Genomic DNA, 25,436 nt, shown 5'->3' with positions numbered 1-25,436 from the left:
TGCTAACAAAATGCAATATACCTCTGTGATTCAATTTACGGAAAATCCATTCATTGTGTTTTGGGAGATATCTGCACTTCTTTTCTGAGTATTAACAAAGAAAGATACGAGTTCAAGATGCAAATTATTACAGCCTGGTCTCATAGCAGTATTTCAACTGTCCAAGGGAACTCCACCGTTATGATGTGGTTAAGGATATTACAGGAAGCCCAGGACATGGGATTCATTATAGGATCAGGGCCACTTCCTGGAAAGATGGAAACTGATCAGTGTCTTATGCAGACGCTAATAGAATAAGATGAGGAGGTGCTTGAAGCTGTATGATCTGTGGTTTGTTCATTAAACTTATGGGAGTAAACAAGTAAACAGATACTTGGACCAACATCATAGACTTTCATGTAGACAGACCCTCCTGCTTTTTATCCAAAGCATTCAGATCAAGTCAAGAACTGTCTCTTTGATTTGTTTTGTTTTTCCCCAGTGGAAGAAAGATGCTTATTTGTAACAACTGGCCCCTCTTCCGGATGAATATTTTAAAAATACTGTACTGTTGATGGCTTGTGACTATACCTTTTTCAGTCTTACTCAAAAATTTCAATAAAATGTAAGTGGTTTTTTTGAACAAAGTGCCAACTGGTATGTTTTCTTTAAAAAAAAAAAGTCAGTGAAAATATTTTAATAGATTACACATTCCCTTGTAAACTTGCAGCCCAAAAATTGCACCACCCTCAGAGTGCCAGAACTAGAAAGTGAAACTGACTAGAATCTTATAAACAAATGTGAAATTGAGTCATCTTAATTTCATTGTGCAACAGCAGTGAAATGCAAATAGGAACTAAACAGACCTGCAGTCCTCAAATGAATATTTACTGACTCTTTATGAAGCTTATTTCTTGTGATTTATATTCAGAAGCATCCTTCCAGGCTGAGAAGTTCATAGAATTAGGCACATCAGTAAGTTCTGTAGAATTGGGTGTTAAACAATGATGTCAGTTAGAATCTGACCACTCTTTTAGGGTTAGTAATCTAAGGGGTTATTAGTGAGAAATTTTAAAGTCATGTAATTAGTATTTTTGTTACAGCTGTGTCCCTTTAACCCCAGGGGTCTGTAGCTGTGAAGGGTGAGATTGCACATTTGCTGAATGCTTTGGACAAGGGGCCGTGCACATCTGCAGCACCCCAGGAGGAGATCTGGGAAGTAAACGTGACTCAGTCTCAGCTCCTTCCCTGATGCTCTTTTTCTCGCACAGGGAAATCATTTGCACCACCGCTTTACTGGTGCAGCTGACTTCCTCACCACGCCCAGCCAGTTCCATTGCCTGGCACATGGAGGCAAAGGAACTAACATTCCAACTATCTTCAGCCTTTCCCCATCTACCTGCTCAGAGACAGTTCAAGGCAGCCCCACCTTTATCTCCTCATCCCTATGGCCCAGCCATGATATGGGGAGTGCTAGCATGGCTATCTAGGGAGGCCAACGGGGGAGATGTTTTACTCCCCCTTACTCTCCTGCATGGCTGTGATAGGGCCAGATTATGTCCCAGCCTAAGTATTTAGAAATTCTATCATGACCCACTCCAGTACCCCTATTAAATAGTAATGATGCTTTGCATTTATAAAGCATTTAATCCCAGGAGCTCAAGGTGTTCCGCAGAGGTTAATTAACCAACCCTCACAACTCCCTTCATGAGGTAGGGCTGTATTTATCATCCCCATTTTACAAATGGGGAAACCAACTCCCAGAGAAGTTAAGTGATTTGCACAAGGGTCATTAAGTAAGTCAGCAGCAGAGTAGGGAAGAGACTCCATGCCAGAACTCCTGACTTTCAGTCTCATGCTCAAACCACTAGATCATGCTCCCTTTCCATACAAATTGTGGCTGTACAGAGATAGGCATCCAGCAATCTGAATTGCTGTTTGCTTGTTACAGTGAATATGCTTGTCCATGTAAAAGAAAGCTTGGAGAAAATAATAAAAACCAGCTGCCTAATCTGATCCTTTGCTGGATAAAAGCTTGGACCTGATGCAGCGTGTACTAATTTTGTCAAGGACTTGAGACCGAGGAAAGAGAAAAAAAATAAAAGATGCCATTAAGATAAGAAAGTTTCAGAAACAAATCTCTGGACTTGCTGTCTAGCTCGCAGTACTGCTTTGAGCTCCATCTGTTCCAATTCTCCATGTGCTGTCTGCTTTCCCCTTCAAGGTCTTCGGAAGGTCTGCTTTCAATTTCAGCAAGATGTTTCATAGCCCATTGGGTGGTCATCTCAACTGCTTGTTAAAAGCCTGCCATTTCCCAAATGTTCAGAGTATAAAACAGCAAATGGGTATTTTCACTGCACCATTGTAACTCCTTTAAAACCCAATTTGCAAAACACTTGCGTGGACATTAGGGAAACCAGGGGCAGGGGAACAAGTGGATTTCATCTCCAATTTAGGCAAGAAATAGTGTTACGATTATTAAAGCTAGGAGTGTATGTTCGGTGCCAGATAAGAGGAAAAGCCTCACACTTGAGGAGCCCACACTTTAAGGCTCTGAGCCCGCAAGCAGTTTCATAAGAGGGGAACCCTGCCGCCATAGAGAACAGCTTGCCTAGCATTATTTACCTGCCGAGGCCAGTGGAAGCAGATTTTGCATCTGCTTGCAAAGCTTTGCAGAATGATAGGCACAGAGGAAAATTTCAAAGGGTAAAAGTCACCCCTACGCAGACGCCCCACGCAAGACCTGTGCCCCACTTAATTAATTAATTGAACTGATGTATAGGTCCTGTGCTAGCCTCCTATCCAGGAATGAATTTCACCCATACTGTATAAGATTCTCCCAGGCTCTGGGTATGAGCCCTTATGCCAGATATGAATACACTACACAGAAATTATTCAATAAAATGTGCTAGAGAATGTAGGGCAAGTGGCTAAGCTTGCCAAATGGAACTGCCCTTTCTACATCATTCCCAGCCTTCCTACATTAACCACCGCAGATAAGGACAGGCACATTCTGTGTAGCAGTGCTTGTAAGTGCAATTGCCATGGAGATCAGGAATCTAGTTAAAGCTGGAGAGTGCATTAGCTCCACTTGTGGCTGGAATAATACCGTCAGGGCAGGCATCACACGATGGTGCTTACACATGGTCTTCCGAATTCTTTTTATTAGCGTGCGAGCAAATGGTCAGTCTTGGGAAGACATGCTATGTTGCTGTTAGTTTGTAATCAGTCAAGGTTCTGCAGAAGAGGATCTTGGAGAGGGAGCTGGGTCAGCAGCAGCTGAGTTTCCTGTCTGCCTCAGACTCTGATCGCAGTCAGTTCCTGAGGCAGAAGAAGAGGCAGCAATACTTTGCATTCTTAGAGCCCTTAGCAAACATTAAAGGCACGTCTACACTGAGTTAAAAGCCCCGCGGCACTGTCATGGCTGGCCCGGATCAGCTGACTTAGGCTCACGGGGCTTCAGCTGCAGGGCTATAAAATTGTATATGTTTGGACTTGGGCTGGAGCCCAGGTTCTGAGACCCTGCAAGGGAGGAAGGTCTCAGAGCCCAGGCTCCAGCCAGAGCATCTGCACTGCAATTGGATAGCCCTGTAGCCGGAGCCCCACAAGCCCAAGTCAGCTGACCTGAGGTGTGAGACTCGGAGCCATAGGTTTTTTTATTTCAGTGTAGACAAAACATTAGTAAGCCTCAGAACAACCCTGTGGGGTAGACAGATATTACTGGTATACCAAAAGGGATAAACTGAGGCACAGAGCAAATACATGACTTGATAACAATATTAGATAGTGAGTGATGGCCCAAACTTGAACCCAAATGTCCTAGCTCCCAAGTCCCTTGCATGAATCACCTTGCAACATTCCCACCGCTCAATGGATGGACCAGTACCGTTACGTAGCACTCTGGACATTCTCTGTTCTGGGACTAACAGAGCTAGGTTACGTTTACAGACAGATTCCATGAATGTGTTAAGGACAGCGTAGAGGTGATAGGAGAAATACTCCCTCCCAGACCCTACCAAAGGAGACCGTTATGAAGGTGATTTCAAAAAAACTCTTTATGAACTGTTAACCAGAATTGATATAGAAAATGTTGTTATTAATTGGCCTTTAAATGCAAAATATTCCACATAAAAGGCCCCCACTGGTTGTCTAATGATAGTCCCATGATTGCTTGCTTGCTTGCTTTTCAAGATAGCAGGCACATCACAATAAGCAATAGGCTTTAATTTTGCAAGTCAGATTACATATTGAATGGTTGATTGAAATGGAAGACATTTGTTTCTTTGGTTTACAAACTAATTTAAAAAGCTTTAATTAAATACCATTTTGGCTTTGGAAAAAAATTTTAAGGGAGCATAAAAGTGACCTGTAATGGTCTTGTTCAATCTAATTAAAACTTTTCAAACAGTGTTTTTCTAATGGACTGCATGGTGGAGGAACAATCTATTCCAGCCTACCAGAGGAATAAGCTCCTTGCTTCTCATTCCCTTTGTCCTCTACTATATCTCTCCTAGCCATGGTGGTGGGGGGTGTCTGGTTGGTTGGGAGACACACAGAGAGAGAATCTACCAGGACTGGAATTCTAATGAATCCGGGGGTCATCAGACACCCATCTGACTCGCACAGTTATGCTGTATTTCCTCCTCTCTCCTTGTCTACCCAAAGTGTGAGCAAGGTGAAGAAGACCTTTAAAGCTGGTGGGCTTGACTGCCATTGGATCAATGTGCTGACCCATTGAATGGCATTGAACACCGTGGTGAGGTATTTTAGCTGGTTCTTTCACATGCACATACCCTATCAGGCCGCCTGGACACAGCAGAATGTCAGACACTAAGGGTATGTCTACACTGCAGACTTACCCCTTCACCCCTAGGCTTGAGACTCCAAGCTGGAACATCCACACTGTTATTTCTAGTGTGCTAGCTTGAACCTGTCTAGTGCTAGATAGACATATGCTAGTGATGGGGGAGATACTCAGTTGTAGTGTAGACATACCCAAAGTCCACACTACTGATGGCTCCATTTAAATAGCAGCTCAGCAGGTCACTAGTAAGAACTTCTATTCCTTCTATCTCTTTACTGCAAAATTAGGACTCTGATTATGTAGCTTATTCCTTTCTCAGAAATAACATTTTGTCCTTCTCTTGCACCTCACATCTGAAGATCTCAAAGCACTTTACAAGCAGTAGTTCATCGAATCTGAGAACCCTCCATGAGGTTAATAATAGTATGATCCCAGTATTGCAGATGGGGAAATTGAGGCCCAATAAGGCTAAGCAGCTTGCCCAAGATCCCACAGTATGCCAGTGTCAGATTTGGGAATAGAAGTCACTCGAGAGTGGCAAATTATTAACACATTATTATATTGTTATTATTATTATTATTAGCTCTTGTTTTCCATGTAGGAGGCAGTGCAGGATTTGACTTCAGCCCTCAAAGAGGATGCAGCAGTGGTAATCCCAGAGATCCTATCCTTAAAGCATGAAGCCCAAGTGCTCATCACTCAGTGGCTACTTGACCACTGCAGGACTGTGTTAACCGAACTTGTTGCCGATAAGGACCTTCCAAAGGAAGAGACTCTCAAGGATCTCATTGTGATTGGTGGATCTTTAATCAAAATTAACAGCAAGGAAGCAAGATGTCACATCTTATATACAGACATCTTAATTGCAGTTGGTAAGTTCTTTTCCTCCTGTACAGTACATCATTTTAACTGTAAGAATTCAGTTATTGATACCATGATACTATGCAGCCCCATGTACCCCCAAAGTACTTTAGATATGCTGCATGCAGGAATCACTTAGCCTACTGTGGGGAATGTCGAGATTCTTGGGATAGAAGACAGCAAGTGTTACGCAGCCACACTATACAACTGTTTAGGAGAGAAATGTCAGAATATTTCATCGCCCTGGAACAGCAGGTGAATGTAAGGAGGCAGAAGGTGATAACTCAATGGGACTAGAATGGGACTGGACATTGAGGCTAACATCCCACCTCTTGGGAAAAGGCTATGAAATCTTCATTGGTCATGACCTCAGTGTTATGTTTCTTCCAAGAGAGCACTGGAATGGGAATGGTGCCTATTATCACCGTGCAAGGTCATCACCGGTGCTGACCCAGAAGCCATCACCAGCTACACTTCAGACAGGGCCCTTCTTTTGGGACCTCCCAACCTAACTACTGAACAGGCTCATTGGTATTTACTTCTATGGAGGGGCCAGTGACAGCTCCATAGTTAAAGCTGAGTTGAGTTCTGCACCAAAAGGAGGGATTATGTAACATCTGACTAGTGCCAGTGTGGTGCTCAGTGTTGAACATAGATGAGACCTGGTCCCTTTCAGTCCCAAAGCTTAACAGGTTAGAGCTGGCATGATCATAGTCAGATCATAGTGAGTCACAGTGAACTGGTTGAGAAAGTCACATTTTTTTATACTGATGAAAACAAAGGAAATGTTTAGAAGACCCAAGACAATCAGACGTGGTTACAGATTCTCAGTTAGTTGTTCCATAGTAACCAATTAACTTACAAAAGAACTCCAAATGCTTAACATCTGTTGCCATAGTCTAAAAGTTGATTATTGCAAGTAGAAGGTGAAAATCAATACCTTCAGTGCCATATTAGAACAATAGAGTGATTTGGCTGTAACACTGATATAACTGTTGTAGGTTTCCTTGGTGTATCTTTCTGGATTGGGTTTATGATATTTAGTCACTTTATTGGTATTGACCAACAGGGAGGTATGAGGATGCCCTTCTACATCTTCAGGAGTCATTTGGCCAGGCTATAGCCGACAAATCTGCCAATGCTCGACTTGCTGTGCTGCAACTGAAGAGGAGAAACATGCTGCCGGCTGCTCGCTCCTTGAGCACTTTAGCTGAGAAAGGCCACGGGGAGCTGGGATTCCTCTTGAACTTTTTAGACGCTAAGCAACGACAGAACCTCTCTCAGGTACATCTTTCTTTGAGGCCTCCTCTAAAGCCACAATAAACAAATCTGCTTTGGGAGCCTTGTGCAGCCTGCTTATGGCTTGGGAAAGAGACAAAATTAGGCTCAGCATGGTGGGTAACATATGGACTTTTTTTGTTAATTAGCACTGGCCCCTGTGATTTGCAGAACTCCAAGATTGCAGAGGCGTGAGAGGGGGTTAAATAACGGAGGCATGAATAGTTGCCTTCCTCCTCCTCCTCCTTCTTGATTCTGGAGGGGAGATTGCGTCTCAGTTGGAACCCAATGACTGTTGTTATTACTTGAGTATAATCAGTGATCCTGATTCGGTCTCTACTGAGTCACCAGCGCCACCTCCTGCACCATTCCAAGTCACCGTCCTTGGAAGTCTCCACTCCAAGTGTTGACCAACCCTGACCCTATTTAGTTCAAATACTATGGTGACAAGGGCCATGTGGGTGGAAGGGTGAAATGGACCAATAGATAGAAATTTAACAAGACCATTGCCCAAGGTATTGCATGCATCAGGGCATCACTTATTCTGAAAAGTGATAAACCAGGAGAAGGTCAGTCTGATGATGAGCAGTACTAATATTCACTTGAGCATCTGCAATTCCAATTACCCAGAAGCTCTGTGTTCTGAGAATGCTCCTTCCTAATCAGAATCAGTTTGCTTCCTTTTATTCAATTTGTGGACTGTGGTTTGCGTGTGCTCTGGTGGGAAGCTATATTGTTATGCTTTCTCCTGGGTTATAAAACAAGCAACACACTGATACTCTAAATGCATCTTGAGGGGAGTACTTGTATGTATTTTAGTGAACCAGCAGGAGGACATAAGTAAACAAGTATTAATTTACCAGTCCCTAGATACACTCCATTACCATGAAAAAAGCCTCTCTCCTCTGGATCACATGCAATGTTCACTCTGCTGGGGGAAGAGCTAGGAGATATTAGAAGTAATTTGCAACCATCAACAATATAAAGAAGATAAATGTGCAATCAAGTGTTTCTGTGGAGACCCAAGAGCAGGTGCCTGTCAGTGAAGATAAGGTTTAGAGCTGAATTCCCCAAGTGGCCAGGTCACTCTGTCTGCATGGGAGTCTCACCGCTATATCCCTGCTCACTGCTTTGAAAGCACAGGAGTTCCTTCGAGTTGCTGTTAAGAAAAATGTACTTTTTGCACCGTTTAAACCAGCCTGACTTTTGGGGCACTCAGTGGTGCTACAGATAATGAAATCTTCAGAAGCGGGAGAGAAGCTTTTTTCTGCCTTTTGTGGGCAGCTTTGGCAATGGGTCAGAACGAAACCTTTGCCAGGGGCTGATTTAATCTGAAATATTCCTCTCCCCTGCCAGAGATGAGGCAGCTGGGCTGGTTTCAAAGAAGCAAGTTGATAGGAGTATTAAAAATAAAACAAGACTCTCTTAATATTTTGTTTGTAATCTCACGGACAGAGGAACTGGGTGCACATTTGGACCTCAGCCACTTCGAGGTCTTTCCACAGAACACTTGTCTTGACTGCAGAAGGGTTACTTGCTGCAATTATTTTTATTAGTGATTAGCCCAGAATAAAACTTGTGAATTAAGCACCCCCAGATGGTTCAGTGATTGAAATCCCCACTGGGCTGTTTTCCAGGTGTTTTACCTGTAAACCCTTGTTGGGCACACATGGTAATTTAAGTACCTGTGTGTGTAAGGGAGTTCTTGGTAAAAGCACAGAAACTATTGAACACACTTTGTGCAAAAATAAGTAAAAGAGGACCTCAAAGTGCTTTACAAAGATGAATCAGTTCATCCTAATTAAACCCCTGGTGGGGTTGGTTCCATTGTTATCTCCAGTTTATAAAGTGGGAAACTGAGACATAGAACTATTCAGTGAGTCACCCAAGGTCACAAAGTGAATCAGTAGCAGAGCTGGAAATAGAACTGAGGAGTCCTGATTCCCCCAATACCTGCTCTAACTACTCATACTGCACACATTGATTCTGAAGTGTTTGGGGGGACAAAGGGTGTTAAATATGTCGTTGTTATCCTGGAGTCTGGTCCAACAAGTTAAAAACAAATTAAAAGCTATCTGCATGAGAAAGGGTGGAGAAAAGAGCTCTCCTGACACTTGTCAGAAGAGAAGCCCTTATTAAAAACTTAAAAAGCAAAGGAATTACAAATAATAAAACCCTCCCACTACAAAGGGTATTTACAGTCAAGGAATCCGGGTGCTGAGGAGTCTGAAAATAGCAGAAAGGTCACTTGCGCCTAAGAGACTGAAAGATTGTTTTGACTCCAGAAGGTCAGAGAAAAGGAGCTTGCTGTGTCCGACCCTGCAATTTCTGATGTCAGAGGTTAAACATTTATTGCTGGTTGCCAGCTGTTGGTTTTTCCCCTGGGCTATTTGCAACTGCATCCCCGCAGAAATACTTTCAGGGCCCAATGGAGCCCCATTGTGAGCTGGTGCGATTCCAGCAACATCTGAAACTGGCCCTCAGTGTTAGGCAGCATGCTGGCCCATTCCACACACTATTGTGTGCAGGAAAACTCAAAATTGGCTTTGGGAGCAGTGCTAGTCATTTGGGAAAACAAAGGTTTTGATTTGGTTTTCAAAGAAACCTAGGGGATTTAGACACATACGTCCTGTTGAAATTCAAAGCCCCAAACTGCTTTGAAAATCTCTACTAAAGCCTTATGCTTCTGTCCTCTTTCAGATTGTTATTATCTGCATATGGAGTTGACAGTCTCCTCTCACCCTAATTTTTCCTGATGCAAACATTTAAACAGTTGAGGTCATGTTGGTGATGCGAAAAAAGAAAGATGTTTCTTGACTGCAAAGCAACTTGCTGTAAAGCAAAGTTAAGCCTGCTTTCCATGGTTTTTTCTGCACTCCCTTTCTGTAGTTGCTTTATAAGTGTCTTTGTTCAGAAGCAGCTGTACAAACTGGGCTGCTAATTAGTGTGTTTCATCTGTACTGTACATTCAAATGGGCCCTCTACCATTCCTTTATAATAAACTAGTGACTAGGCAGCTCGCAAGATCATGATCACCATGTTTATTCCAGTAGTGGAAACAGAATAGTATAATTTAGTTCTCAGAAACTCTTCCTGTGAGTTTGGTTGAGGGGAGTAATCCATAATTTCCCAACAACCAGCTTGTTTAGATCCAGCAATGTCAGAGATCCCTGCTTTCTGTCTGAAGGAGTCAAAGCAGAAACTTACTTAACAATCGGAGCTGCCTCTGCTGTATTGAGCTTAACCTGACTCCTGCTCGACAAAGTTCAATGCAAAGTTAGTCAATAAAGATTGGCGCTAACTGGAAAAGGTCTTCACGACAGCAACAGAAATGTGCACAGGTGGTTTCTCTGTCACTGAGAAAATATTTATCCTTAAAAGGGTGGAGCATTGTCTATTAAATGTACAAACATGTATTTCAAAGAAATGCCCTGTGCTTTTTAGGGCAATGTGATCTAGCACTCACAGGAAAAATTCTGTTGTGTTAGGATGCTCCTGACATAAAGCTGTGGGCTTTTTTGGTTCCTGGTTCTATCTTGACCTTCTGTTAAAATCTGGCAGCTAAGCCCTGGTCTACACTAGGACTTTAGGTAGAATTTAGCAGCATTAAATCGATGTAAACCTGCACCCGTCCACACAATGAAGCCCTTTATTTCGACTTAAAGGGCTCTTAAAATAGATTTCCTTACTCCACCCCTGACAAGTGGATTAGCGGTTAAATCGACGTTGCCGGCTCGAATTTGGGGTACTGTGGACACAATTCGATGGTATTGGCCTCCGGGAGCTATCCCAGAGTGCTCCATTGTGACCGCTCTGGACAGCACTCTCAACTCAGATGCACTGGCCAGGTAGACAGGAAAAGAACCGCGAACTTTTGAATCTCATTTCCTGTTTGGCCAGCGTGGAAAGCTGCAGGTGACCATGCAGAGCTCATCAGCACAGGTGACCATGATGGAGTCCCAGAATCGCAAAAGAGCTCCAGCATGGACCGAACGGGAGGTACGGGATCTGATCGCTGTTTGGGGAGAGGAATCCGTGCTATCAGAACTCCGTTCCAGTTTTTGAAATAAGCCAAAACCTTTGTGAAAATCTCCCAGGGCATGAAGGACAGAGGCCATAACAGGGACCCGAAGCAGTGCCGCGTGAAACTGAAGGAGCTGAGGCAAGCCTACCAGAAAACCAGAGAGGCGAACAGCCGCTCTGGGTCAGAGCCCCAAACATGCAGCTTCTATGATGAGCTGCATGCCATTTTAGGGGGTTCAGCCACCACTATCCCAGCTGTGTTGTTTGACTCCTTCAATGGAGATGGAGGCAATACGGAAGCAGGTTTTGGGGACGAAGAAGATGATGATGAGGAGGAGGTTGTAGATAGCCCACAGCAAGCAAGCGGAGAAACCGGTTTTCCCGACAGCCAGGAACTGTTTCTCACCCTGGACCTGGAGCCAGTACCCCCCGAACCCACCCAAGGCTGCCTCCTCGACCCAGCAGGCGGAGAAGGGACCTCTGGTGAGTGTATCTTTTAAAATACTATACACGGTTTAAATGCAAGCATGTGAAAGGATTACTTTGCCCTGGCATTCGCGGTTCTCCTGGATGTACTCCCAAAGCCTTTGCAAAAGGTTTCTGGGGAGGGCAGCCTTATTGCATCCTTCATGGTAGGACACTTTACCACTCCAGGCCAGTAACACGTACTCGGGAATCATTGTAGAACAAAGCATTGCAGTGTATGTTTGCTGGCATTCAAACAACATCCGTTCTTTATCTCTCTGTGTTATCCTCAGGAGAGTGAGATATAATTCATGGTCACCTGGTTGAAATAGAGTGTTTTTCTTCAGGGGACACTCAGAGGAGCCCATTCCTGCTGGGCTGTTTGCCTTTGGCTAAACAGAAATGTTCCCCGCTGTTAGCCATGGGGAGGGGGAGGGTTGAGGGGGTAGCCACGTGGTGGGGGGAGGCAAAATGCGACCTTGTAACGAAAGCACATGTGCTATGTATGTAATGTTAACAGCAAGGTTTACCCTGAAAGAGTGTAGCCACTGTTTTATAAAATGTGTCTTTTTAAATACCGCTGTCCCTTTTTTTTTCTCCACCAGCTGCATGTGTTTCAATGATCACAAGATCTTCTCCTTCCCAGAGGCTAGTGAAGCTTAGAAAGAAAGAAAAAACGTACTCGCGATGAAATGTTCTCCGAGCTCATGCTGTCCTCCCACACTGACAGAGCACAGACGAATGCGTGGAGGCAAATAATGTCAGAGTGCAGGAAAGCACAAAATGACCGGGAGGAGAGGTGGCGGGCTGAAGAGAGTAAGTGGCGGGCTGAAGACAGGGCTGAAGCTCAAATGTGGCGGCAGCGTGATGAGAGGAGGCAGGATTCAATGCTGAGGCTGCTGCAGGACCAAACCAGTATGCTCCAGTGTATGGTTGAGCTGCAGCAAAGGCAGCTGGAGCACAGACTGCCACTGCAGCCCCTCTGTAACCAACCGCCCTCCTCCCCAAGTTCCATAGCCTCCACACCCAGACGCCCAAGAACGCGGTGGGGGGGCCTCCGGCCAACCAGCCACTCCACCACAGAGGATTGCCCCAAAAAAAGAAGGCTGTCATTCAATAAATTTTAAAGTTGTAAACTTTTAAAGTGCTGTGCGGCATTTTCCTTCCCTCCTCCACCACCCCTCCTGGGCTACCTTGGTAGTCATCCCCCTATTTGTGTGATGAATGAATAAAGAATGCATGAATGTGAAGCAACAATGACTTTATTGCCTCTGCAAGCGGTGATTGAAGGGAGGAGGGGCGGGTGGTTAGCTTACAGGGAAGTAGAGTGAACCAAGGGGCGGGGGGTTTCATCAAGGAGAAACAAACAGAACTTTCACACCGTAGCCTGGCCAGTCATTAAACTGGTTTTCAAAGCTTCTCTGATGCGTACCACGCCCTCCTGTGCTCTTCTAACCGCCCTGGTGTCTGGCTGCGTGTAACCAGCAGCTAGGCGATTTGCCTCAACCTCCCACCCCGCCATAAACGTCTCCCCCTTACTCTCACAGATATTGTGGAGCACACAGCAAGCAGTAATAACAGTGGGAATATTGGTTTCGCTGAGGTCTAAACGAGTCAGTAAACTGCGCCAGCGCGCCTTTAAACGTCCAAATGCACATTCTACCACCATTCTGCACTTGCTCAGCCTGTAGTTGAACAGCTCCTGACTACTGTCCAGGCTGCCTGTGTACGGCTTCATGAGCCATGGCATTAAGGGGTAGGCTGGGTCCCCAAGGATACATATAGGCATTTCAACATCCCCAGCAGTTATTTTCTGGTCTGGGAATAAAGTCCCTTCCTGCAGCTTTTGACACAGACCAGAGTTCCTGAAGATGTGAGCGTCATGTACCTTTCCCGGCCATCCCATGTTAATGTTGGTGAAACGTCCCTTGTGATCCACCAGAGCTTGCAGCACTATCGAAAAGTACCCCTTGCGGTTTATGTACTCGGCGGCTTGGTGCTCCGGTGCCAAGATAGGGATATGGGTTCCGTCTATAGCCCCACCACAGTTAGGGAATCCCATTGCAGCAAAGCCATCCACTATGACCTGCACATTTCCCAGGGTCACTACCCTTGATATCAGCAGATCTTTGATTGCGTGGGCTACTTGCATCACAGCAGCCCCCACAGTAGATTTGCCCACTCCAAATTGATTCCCAACTGACCGGTAGCTGTCTGGCATTGCAAGCTTCCACAGGGCTATCGCCACTCGCTTCTCAACTGTGAGGGCTGCTCTCATCTTGGTATTCATGCGCCTCAGGGCAGGGGAAAGCAAGTCACAAAGTTCCATGAAAGTGCCCTTACGCATGCGAAAGTTTCGCAGTCACTGGGAATTGTCCCAGACCTGCAACACTATGCGGTCCCACCAGTCTGTGCTTGTTTCCCGAGCCCAGAATCGGCGTTCCACAGCATGAACCTGCCCCATTAGCACCATGATGCATGTACTGGCAGGGCCCATGCTTTCAGAGAAATCTGTGTCCATGTCCTGATCACTCACGTGACCGCGCAGACGTCGCCTCCTCGCCCGGTATCGCTTTGCCAGGTTCTGGTGCTGCATATACTGCTGGATAATGCATGTGGTGTTTAATGTGCTCCTAATTGCCAAAGTGAGCTGAGCGGCCTCCATGCTTGCCTTGGTATGGCGTCCGCACAGAAAAAAGGCGCGGAACGATTGTCTGCCGTTGCTCTGATGGAGAGAGGGGCGACTGACGACACGGCTTATAGGGTTGGCTTCAGGGAGCTAAAATCAACAAAGGGGGTGTCTTTACATCAAGGATTATTTCAGGCAGGACTTCACGGAGGGTTCCAATAAGAAATGGTGCACCTAAGTTATTGTTCTTATTGGAACAAGGAGGTTAGCCTGGCCTCTGATTGATACATGGCTAGATTTACCTCGCTGCACCTTCTCTGTGAGTGACTGCAGTGTGACCCAGAGGAATGAGTCCCCTAGACAGGGGAGGAGGCAAATGAGTACAAAACAAATCTGGTCTATTTCTTGTTTTTATCCACTCCATCTATCTTTTACATCTTTGGCTGGCAGCAGACAGTACAGAAGGACTGCATGCCATCCACATTTCATGGCTGCTCGGCAGAAGATGGTACAGTACGACTGCTAGCCATCCTCATCTCTTGCCTGCCTGGCAGAAGATGGTACAATACGACTACTAGCAATCCTCATCTCTTGCCTGCCCGGCAGAAGATGGTACAGTACGACTGCTAGCAATCCGTATCGCCTGCCTGCTCACCATAAGACGGTTCAATAGGACTGACTGCAGGACTAAAGAGAATGACCTGGTCAAGTCACTCCAAATTTAGTCCCTGCGCCCATGTCTGCCCAGGCGCTCCCAGCCGACGTGGCCAGGAGCACCTCGGACACAACGAGGACGGCTACCAGTCGTACTGCACCGTCTGCTGCCAGAAGGCAATGGGTTCCTGCTACTGTGTAGCAAAGCCGTACCGCGTCTGCCAGCACCCAGGAGACATAGGGTGACAGTTACCTGAGCGGGCTCCATGCTTGCCGTGGTATGGCGTCTGCACAGGTAACTCAGGAAAAAAGGCACGAAACGATTCTCTGCCCTTGCTTTCATGGAGGGAGGGAGGGAATGGGGGCCTGATGATATGTACCCATAACCACCTGCGACAATGTTTTAGCCCCATCAGAGTGCTCCATTGTGACTGCTCTGGACAGCACTCTCAGATGCACGATTGTTTGCCTTTGCTCTGACGCAGGGAGGGGCGACTGAGGACACGGCTTACAGGGTTGGCTTCAGGGAGCTAAAATCAACAAAGGGGGTGTCTTTACATCAAGGAGTATTTGAGGCAGGATTTCACGGAGGGTTCCAATAAGAAATGGTGCACCTAAGTTATTGTTCTTATTGGAACAAGGAGGTTAGCCTGGCCTCTGATTGATACATAGCTAGATTTACCTCGCTGCACCTTCTCTGTGAGTGACTGCAGTGTGACCTAGAAGAATGAGTCCCCTAGACAGGGGATGGGGGGAAGCAAATGAATACAGAACAAATCTGGTCTATTTCTTGTTTTGATCCACTCCATCTATCTTTTACATCTTTGGCTGGCAGCAGACGGTGCAGAAGGACTGCATGCCATCCACATCTCATGGCTGCTCGGCAGAAGATGGTACAGTACGACTGCTAGCCATCCTCATCTCTTGCCTGCCCGGCAGAAGATGGTACAGTACGACTGCTAGCAATCCGTATCACCTGCCTGCTCACCATAAGACGGTTCAATAGGACTGACTGCAGGACTAAAGAGAATGACCTGGTCAAGTCACTCTAAATTTAGTCCCTGCGCTCATGTCTGCCCAGGCGCTCCCACCCGACGTGGCCAGGAGCACCTCGGACATGACGATGACGGCTACCAGTCGTACTGTACCATCTGCTGCCACAAGGCAAGGGGTTGCTGCTACTGTGTAGCAATGCCGTACCGCGTCTGCCAGCACCCAGGAGACATAGGGTGACAGTTACCTGAGCGGGCTCCATGCTTGCCGTGGTATGGCATCTGCACAGATAACTCAGGAAAAAAGGCTCGAAACGATTGTCTGCCCTTGCTTTCATGGAGGGAGGGAGGGAACGGGGGCCTGACGATATGTACCCAGAACCACCCACGACAATGTTTTAGCCCCATCAGGCATTGGGATCTCAACCCAGAATTCCAATGGGCAGCGGAGACTGCGGGAACTGTGGGATAGCTATCCACAGTGCAATGCTCCGGAAGTCGACTCTAGCCTCGGTACTGTGGAAGCACTCCGCCGAGTTAATGCACTTAATGCACTTAGAGCATTTTCTGTGGGGACACACACACTCGAATATATAAAACCGATTTCTAAAAAAACGACTTCTATAAATTCGACCTTATTCCGTAGTGTAGACATACCCTAAGAAAATCCCAGTATATTGGATAGTTGCTTTCAAAACAGCTCTAAATATAAATTACATTTGGTGACCTGTAAATAGTATAGGCAAACAGAGGTCTGACGTGTTTTCGGATAAACCACCTGGCACCTTTAGGGCCAGATCCATTGAAGTCAATGGAGCACCGCTGATTTACACCAGCTGAGGATCTGGCCCCGAGTCATGCATTTCTAGGTGCAGGCGTGTGAGTCTCAGTGTTGATGAGCATGGTCATAAATAGAATTCCACATTTTTAATGTAGGAATGACTGGCCTTGAGTACTGCCTAGACCATTAGGTGCAGAGAGTTGTTCCATGTCAGGAAAAGTAGTATTTTCAGGCTCTCAGATTTGACCACTGATGTTGATGTATCTTCTAAGTGGGTTCATTGAGTAATAACCAGTTCTAATCCAGCTCGGGCTGGCAATGATTGGAAGTTATGCTCATATAGTGCCCATGCAGTAACCTGTGTGAAATGAGGCGGTGGGGTTTCAACCCAGTTCCTGGTTGAACCATGTCAGTGTGACATAAAATCACTGTCACAACTGGCAGTGTCCTCAAAAAAAACCATGCACTGGGGGTGAAATTCAGAGGGCCAGTACAGGGCTCACAGACTACGGAAGTCCTAAATAAGCCTTCTTAATAGGCCCTGTCCTGGCCCTTTCCATAGAAGTGAATTTTTGGAGAAAAAAAAATCTACCCTAGAAGTGGGTAAATGTCTGGTGGGAGGCAAGCTTGCTTATGCTGTATCTATACTATGGTTGAGTAGAGGACTCCAATCTCCACAGCTGTTAGTCAAAAGACTTTCACTGGCACTAGAATTCACACCAAGTAATAAAAAAAATGCTTAAAGCTGCTGGAAGAGAATAAGGAAGCCCAGCATTTGTTACGTCCTTTTTCCCTAACACCTCAATTCAGGAAAGTACCTAAGCACATGCTTAATTTTAAGCACCTTGAAACCAAAGGGATTTAAGCAGGTGCATAAAGTTAAATATGGGCTAAGGGTATGTCTACACTACGGAATAAGGTCGAATTTATAGAAGTCGGTTTTTTAGAAATCGGTTTTATATATTTGAGTGTGTGTGTCCCCACAGAAAATGCTCTAAGTGCATTAAGTGCATTAACTCGGCGGAGCGCTTCCACAGTACCGAGGCTAGAGTCGACTTCCGGAGCGTTGCACTGTGGGTAGCTATCCCACAGTTCCCGCAGTCTCCGCTGCCCATTGGAATTCTGGGTTGAGATCCCAATGCCTGATGGGGCTAAAACATTGTCGCGGGTGGTTCTGGGTACATATCGTCAGGCCCCCGTTCCCTCCCTCCCTCTGTGAAAGCAAGGGCAGACAATCGTTTCGCGCCTTTTTTCCTGAGTTACCTGTGCAGACGCCATACCACGGCAAGCATGGAGCCCGCTCAGGTAACCGTCACCCTATGTCTCCTGGGTGCTGGCAGACGCGGTACGGCATTGCTACACAGTAGCAGCAAACCCTTGCCTTGTGGCAGCAGATGGTACAGTACGACTGGTAGCTGTCATCGTCATGTCCGAGGTGCTCCTGGCCACGTCGGGTGGGAGCGCCTGGGCAGACATGAGCGCAGGGACTAAATTTGGAGTGACTTGACCAGGTCATTCTCTTTAGTCCTGCAGTCAGTCCTATTGAACCGTCTTATGGTGAGCGGGCAGGCGATACGGACTGCTAGCAGTCGTACTGTACCATCTTCTGCCGAGCAGCCATGAAATGTGAATGGAATGCAGTCCTTCTGCACCGTCTGCTGCCAGCCAAAGATGTAAAAGATAGATGGAGTGGATCAAAACAAGAAATAGACCAGATTTGTTTTGTACTCATTTGCTTCCCCCCATCCCCTGTCTAGGGGACTCATTCTTCTAGATCACACTGCAGTCACTCACAGAGAGGGTGCAGCGAGGTAAATCTAGCCATGTATCAATCAGAGGCCAGGCTAACCTTCTTGTTCCAATAAGAACGATAACTTAGGTGCACCATTTCTTATTGGAACCCTCCATGAAGTCCTGCCTGAAATACTCCTAGATGTAAAGACACCCCCTTTGTTGATTTTAGCTCCCTGAAGCCAACCCTGTAAGCCGTGTCCTCAGTTGCCCCTCCCGGCATCAGAGCAACGGCAAACAATCGGGCATCTGAGAGTGCTGTCCAGAGCAGCCACAATGGAGCACTCTGATGGGGCTAAAACATTGTCGCGGGTGGTTCTGGGTACATATCGTCAGGCCCCCGTTCCCTCCCTCCCTCCGTGAAAGCAAGGGCAGACAATCGTTTCGTGCCTTTTTTCCTGAGTTACCTGTGCAGACGCCATACCACGGCAAGCATGGAGCCCACTCAGGTAACCGTCACCCTATGTCTCCTGGGTGCTGGCAGACGTGGTACGGCTTTGCTGCACAGTAGCAGCAACCCATTGCCTTCTGGCAGCAGACAGTGCAATACGACTGGTAGTCGTCCTCGTCGTGTCCGAGGTGCTCCTGGCCACGTCGGCTGGGAGCGCCTGGGCAGACATGGGCGCAGGGACTAAATTTGGAGTGACTTGACCAGGTCATTCTCTTTAGTCCTGCAGTCAGTCCTATTGAACCGTCTTATGGTGAGCGGGCAGGCGATACGGACTGCTAGCAGTCGTACTGTACCATCTTCTGCCAGGCAGGCAAGAGATGAGGATTGCTAGTAGTCGTATTGTACCATCTTCTGCCAGGCAGGCAAGAGATGAGGATGGCTAGCAGTCGTACTGTACCATCTTCTGCCGAGCAGCCATGAGATGTGGATGGCATGCAGTCCTTCTGCACCATCTGCTGCCAGCCAAAGATGTAAAAGATAGATGGAGTGGGTCAAAAAAAGAAATAGACCAGATTTGTTTTGTACTCATTTGCCTCCTCCCCTGTCTAGGGGACTCATTCCTCTAGGTCACATTGCAGTCACTCACAGAGAAGGTGCAGCGAGATAAATCTAGCCATGTATCAATCAGAGGCCAGGCTAACCTCCTTGTTCCAATAAGAACGATAACTTAGGTGCACCATTTCTTATTGGAACCCTCCGTGAAGTCCTGCCTGAAATAATCCTTGATATAAAGACACCCCCTTTGTTGATTTTAGCTCCCTGAAGCCAACCCTGTAAGCCGTGTCGTCAGTCGCCCCTCCCTCCGTCAGAGCAACGGCAGACAATCGTTCCGCGCCTTTTTTCTGTGCGGACGCCATACCAAGGCAAGCATGGAGGCCGCTCAGCTCACTTTGGCAATTAGGAGCACATTAAACACCACGTGCATTATCCAGCAGTATATGCAGCACCAGAACCTGGCAAAGCGATACCGGGCGAGGAGGCGACGTCAGCGCGGTCACATGAGTGATCAGGACATGGACACAGATTTCTCTGAAAGCATGGGCCCTGCCAGTACATGCATCATGGTGCTAATGGGGCAGGTTCATGCTGTGGAACGCCGATTCTGGGCTCGGGAAACAAGCACAGACTGGTGGGACCGCATAGTGTTGCAGGTCTGGGACAATTCCCAGTGGCTGCGAAACTTTCGCATGCATAAGGGCACTTTCATGGAACTTTGTGACTTGCTTTCCCCTGCCCTGAGGCGCATGAATACCAAGATGAGAGCAGCCCTCACAGTTGAGAAGCGAGTGGCGATAGCCCTGTGGAAGCTTGCAATGCCAGACAGCTACCGGTCAGTTGGGAATCAATTTGGAGTGGGCAAATCTACTGTGGGGGCTACTGTGATGCAAGTAGCCCACGCAATCAAAGATCTGCTGATATCAAGGGTAGTGACCCTGGGAAATGTGCAGGTCATAGTGGATGGCTTTGCTGCAATGGGATTCCCTAACTGTGGTGGGGCTATAGACGGAACCCATATCCCTATCTTGGCACCGGAGCACCAAGCCACCGAGTACATAAACCGCAAGGGGTACTTTTCGATAGTGCTGCAAGCTCTGGTGGATCACAAGGGACGTTTCACCAACATTAACATGGGATGGCCGGGAAAGGTACATGACGCTCACATCTTCAGGAACTCTGGTCTGTGTCAAAAGCTGCAGGAAGGGACTTTATTCCCAGACCAGAAAATAACTGCTGGGGATGTTGAAATGCCTATATGTATCCTTGGGGACCCAGCCTACCCCTTAATGCCATGGCTCATGAAGCCGTACACAGGCAGCCTGGACAGTAGTCAGGAGCTGTTCAACTACAGGCTGAGCAAGTGCAGAATGGTGGTAGAATGTGCATTTGGACGTTTAAAGGCGCGCTGGCGCAGTTTACTGACTCGTTTAGACCTCAGCGAAACCAATATTCCCACTGTTATTACTGCTTGCTGTGTGCTCCACAATATCTGTGAGAGTAAGGGGGAGACGTTTATGGCGGGGTGGGAGGTTGAGGCAAATCGCCTAGCTGCTGGTTACACGCAGCCAGACACCAGGGCGGTTAGAAGAGCACAGGAGGGCGCGGTACGCATCAGAGAAGCTTTGAAAACCAGTTTAATGACTGGCCAGGCTACGGTGTGAAAGTTCTGTTTGTTTCTCCTTGATGAAACCCCCCGCCCCTTGGTTCACTCTACTTCCCTGTAAGCTAACCACCCGCCCCTCCTCCCTTCAATCACCGCTTGCAGAGGCAATAAAGTCATTGTTGCTTCACATTCATGCATTCTTTATTCATTCATCACACAAATAGGGGGATGACTACCAAGGTAGCCCAGGAGAGGTGGTGGAGGAGGGAAGGAAAATGCCGCACAGCACTTTAAAAGTTTACAACTTTAAAATTTATTGAATGACAGCCTTCTTTTTTTGGGGCAATCCTCTGTGGTGGAGTGGCTGGTTGGCCGGAGGCCCCCCCACCGCGTTCTTGGGCGTCTGGGTGTGGAGGCTATGGAACTTGGGGAGGAGGGCGGTTGGTTACAGAGGGGCTGCAGTGGCAGTCTGTGCTCCAGCTGCCTTTGCTGCAGCTCAACCATACACTGGAGCATACTGGTTTGGTCCTGCAGCAGCCTCAGCATTGAATCCTGCCTCCTCTCATCACGCTGCTGCCACATTTGAGCTTCAGCCCTGTCTTCAGCCCGCCACCTCTCCTCCCGGTCATTTTGTGCTTTCCTGCACTCTGACATTATTTGCCTCCACGCATTCGTCTGTGCTCTGTCAGTGTGGGAGGACAGCATGAGCTCGGAGAACATTTCATCGCGAGTGCGTTTTTTTTTCTCTCTAAGCTTCACTAGCCTCTGGGAAGGAGAAGATCCTGTGATCATTGAAACACATGCAGCTGGTGGAGAAAAAAAAAGGGACAGCGGTATTTAAAAAGACACATTTTATAAAACAGTGGCTACACTCTTTCAGGGTAAACCTTGCTGTTAACATTACATACATAGCACATGTGCTTTCGTTACAAGGTCGCATTTTGCCTCCTCCCACCGCGTGACTACCCCCTCAACCTTCCCCCCTCCCTGCGGCTAACAGCGGGGAACATTTCTGTTTAGCCAAAGGCAAACAGCCCAGCAGGAATGGGCTCCTCTGAGTGTCCCCTGAAGAAAAGCACTCTATTTCAACCAGGTGACCATGAATTATATCTCACTCTCCTGAGGATAACACAGAGAGATAAAGAACGGATGTTGTTTGAATGCCAGCAAACATACACTGCAATGCTTTGTTCTACAATGATTCCCGAGTACGTGTTACTGGCCTGGAGTGGTAAAGTGTCCTACCATGAAGGACGCAATAAGGCTGCCCTCCCCAGAAACCTTTTGCAAAGGCTTTAGGACTACATCTAGGAGAACCGCAAATGCCAGGGCAAAGTAATCCTTTCACATGCTTGCTTTTAAACCATATATAGTATCTTAAAAGGTACACTCACCAGAGGTCCCTTCTCCGCCTGCTGGGTCCAGGAGGCAGCCTTGGGTGGGTTCGGGGGGTACTGGCTCCAGGTCCAGGGTGAGAAACAGTTCCTGGCTGTCGGGAAAACCGGTTTCTCTGCTTGCTTGCTGTGAGCTATCTACAACCTCCTCCTCATCATCATCTTCTTCGTCCCCAAAACCTGCTTCCGTATTGCCTCCATCTCCATTGAAGGAGTCAAACAACACGGCTGGGGTAGTGGTGGCTGAACCCCCTAAAATGGCATGCAGCTCATCATAGAAGCTGCATGTTTGGGGCTCTGACCCAGAGCGGCTGTTCGCCTCTCTGGTTTTCTGGTAGGCTTGCCTCAGCTCCTTCAGTTTCACGCAGCACTGCTTCGGGTCCCTGTTATGGCCTCTGTCCTTCATGCCCTGGGAGATTTTCACAAAGGTTTTGGCATTTCGAAAACTGGAACGGAGTTCTGATAGCACGGATTCCTCTCCCCAAACAGCGATCAGATCCCGTACCTCCCGTTAGGTCCATGCTGGAGCTCTTTTGCGATTCTGGGACTCCATCATGGTCACCTGTGCTGATGAGCTCTGCATGGTCACCTGCAGCTTTCCACGCTGGCCAAACAGGAAATGAGATTCAAAAGTTCGCGGTTCTTTTCCTGTCTACCTGGCCAGTGCATCTGAGTTGAGAGTGCTATCCAGAGCGGTCATAATAGAGCACTCTGGGATAGCTCCCGGAGGCCAATACCATCGAATTGTGTCCACAGTACCCCAAATTCGAGCCGGCAACGTCGATTTAACCGCTAATCCACTTGTCAGGGGTGGAGTAAGGAAATCTATTTTAAGAGCCCTTTAAGTCAAAATAAAGGGCTTCATTGTGTGGACGGGTGCAGGTTTACATCGATTTAATGCTGCTAAATTCGACCTAAAGTCCTAGTGTAGACCAGGGCTAAAGTCTTTCCTGCATCAGGCCTAAGACAGGGCCCAGGGCTTCCTGTGACAAGCTGAGCACATCCATCTTCCACAGAAAGATTCTGCAGGTGGAGCCATTGATAGAAATTTCAGAGAAACTCATCAGGAAGCAACCTCACCCAGAGAGGCCACATGTTTTCAGAATGGTCAAAGCCAGCCAACCTTCACCCAGTCTGAAAACAAATGGGTCATTGAAGAAATAATTGTATCATATCAAGAAGCGCTGTGACATAACTTTTGAAATCTTCCACAGTTTGGAAGGTTTGCTCATCAGTCGCACTTGTCAAGGCTACATGCTTTCTCCAACTGCCAGCCTTTTGACACGGGCTAAAACATCTGCGTCTATTCATGATGATACAAATGAAACCAGCCATCCAGGGCTTACATGCTGTTAGCTGAGCCTTGCCTAAGACTTAACGTTTGTGATAGTGTTGTTTATGACTTAAGCATTCCCTCTGCTACAGCATGTAAAAGCACTGCTTCATTTATTAGTATTAGCAGTAATGAGAAATGCATGAGAGGCACACAGTTCTAATGGAACTTTCCTTATTGATCTTTCTGAACCTGAAAAATTATTTGGCTCTTTCAGCCTTCTGAGTCGTGGTGTTGGGTTGTGGGGTTTTTTGTTTGTTTGTTGTTGTTGTTTCCTTTTGACAAGGGCTCATCGCTAACTTGCACTCAAGAATAATGGTTAGCAAAGCCATCAGATGACTAATTTTCCCTGAAACCGGAATCTTTCATTTTCAGTCTAGCTCCATCTTTGCTACGAAGACCTGGGTGTTTACATAGAGATTCCCCCTTTGTGCTCTTAACATGGTTGCTTCAGAATTATTTGCCATGTTTTGCATCAGGTAGAGCACGGCAGATAGCTGAATGAAAACAATGAGCCAGCAGAATTGGTACTCTGACAGATATGGCAGTTTCCGGCCATATCCTTGCAAGACCTTATTGTATTAAGTTCCAAAGACTATACTGAAAACGGGCCTGACAAGTGTGGACTTTTGGGACAATAAGTATTAAGTGGATTTCCTGGGGAATCTCTGGGGAAAGGTGAATGCAAATTCCCCAACTCCAGTTATGCAAAAACCCAGATGTTTGAAGCTATGCTCGGTGGAGAGAGTCATTGTCTGCTGATTACCTGTTAGAGAAAACCAAGATCAAAGGCCTGAGCTGTATAAAGAAATGGCTGGATCTGCCCAGTCTTTGTTCTGGTTCTGGATTTAAGATGGATGAATTGGTAACCACCAGGAAAACCCAGTTCTGGGTTTTGAGGGACTAAAATCTACCATAACCCCAGGTTGGAGCTGGTGGTTGACCTCTGTTAAGGTTTTAGCATGTGTGTAGGTTCTTTATTATCTTTTATATGCTTTCTCTATGATGCTTTTACCTTCATAATAAATGTGCTTGCTTAGAAGGAGTTGTGTGGTAACTTGTAACTGCGGGTGACACACTGGCCATTGCCCTGGGAGGGAAAGCAAAGTGCAGGTGCTGGCCTTTTCAGGAAGACTGGCTTGTTGGGGATAACAGAGTGCAAGACAGGCAGCTATGTAGACTTAAAATCCCTGGTCAGGAGGGAGTGTGACATTGGCATCCACCTAAGAGTGGTGCTGCTGAGAGCTGGATGCCTAAAGGGACTGCCCTTGATGGACCATGGAGGAGGACTACAGGTGCAGTTGCCCTGAAACTGTGACAGGGACATAATGCGCAGGAACAACTTAAATATCTTTATGCAAACCATCTGAGAGCAGATGAAAACAGCAAAATCCAAACAGTTCTCGGAAGATCTGTTTGTTCTCTGTCTTGTGGGAGCTGTCCCAAAAGTGACTAGGTAAATGTGGCATGATGAGCTTCAATGTTAATCATCTCTCAATGACATTTTGTGTGTTGAAGGGGTTTCTCACTACCAGACTTAAAATGCAACTGAGGATCTAAGAGTCAAGGGTCTTTCCGCTTCATGCATCATCACTCATGACAAAGATTCTGCAGATTGGATTTTATCCTCAGTTGAATCTGTGCAGCCCCATTATCTTCAATGTGTGAAAGAAGCTAGAATTTGGCCTTCCAGCTGGGCCTCCACCTGTTGACGGTGTGTGAATCAGATAATAATTCAGCTCATTCTATTGCTGGGCTGGCTCTGCAATGTGAACAGAAGTAAAAAGTAGCACACTTTTTTATTATCCCTAATCTGAGAGCATTCAACTCTGTCTACACCTAGGGCACAGAGCAATTGACTAAAAGGGAGTCATTTTTATACAGTCATCTTCCAGAGCAC

General features: G+C 46.7%; 1 protein-coding gene across 2 annotated transcripts in view; it reads left to right on the top strand.

The window, feature by feature from the left end:
• The window catches only part of TTC34 (tetratricopeptide repeat domain 34), a 56,693-nt gene that overhangs the window by 24,588 nt on the left and 6,669 nt on the right, over positions 1–25,436 (top strand). For both annotated transcript variants that reach the window (XM_048825022.2, XM_075121001.1), the window contains exons 6-7: positions 5,385–5,655; positions 6,714–6,928. In XM_048825022.2, coding sequence (XP_048680979.2) covers positions 5,385–5,655; positions 6,714–6,928 — 486 coding nt within the window. The remainder of the gene's footprint in view (positions 1–5,384; positions 5,656–6,713; positions 6,929–25,436) is intronic.

Source organism: Caretta caretta, chromosome 18 (genome assembly GCF_965140235.1).
Source record: "Caretta caretta isolate rCarCar2 chromosome 18, rCarCar1.hap1, whole genome shotgun sequence".
In the NCBI taxonomy this organism is placed as follows: Eukaryota; Metazoa; Chordata; order Testudines; family Cheloniidae; genus Caretta; species Caretta caretta.
Note: the sequence above shows the minus strand (reverse complement) of the source record. Positions and strands in the feature narration are given on the sequence as shown.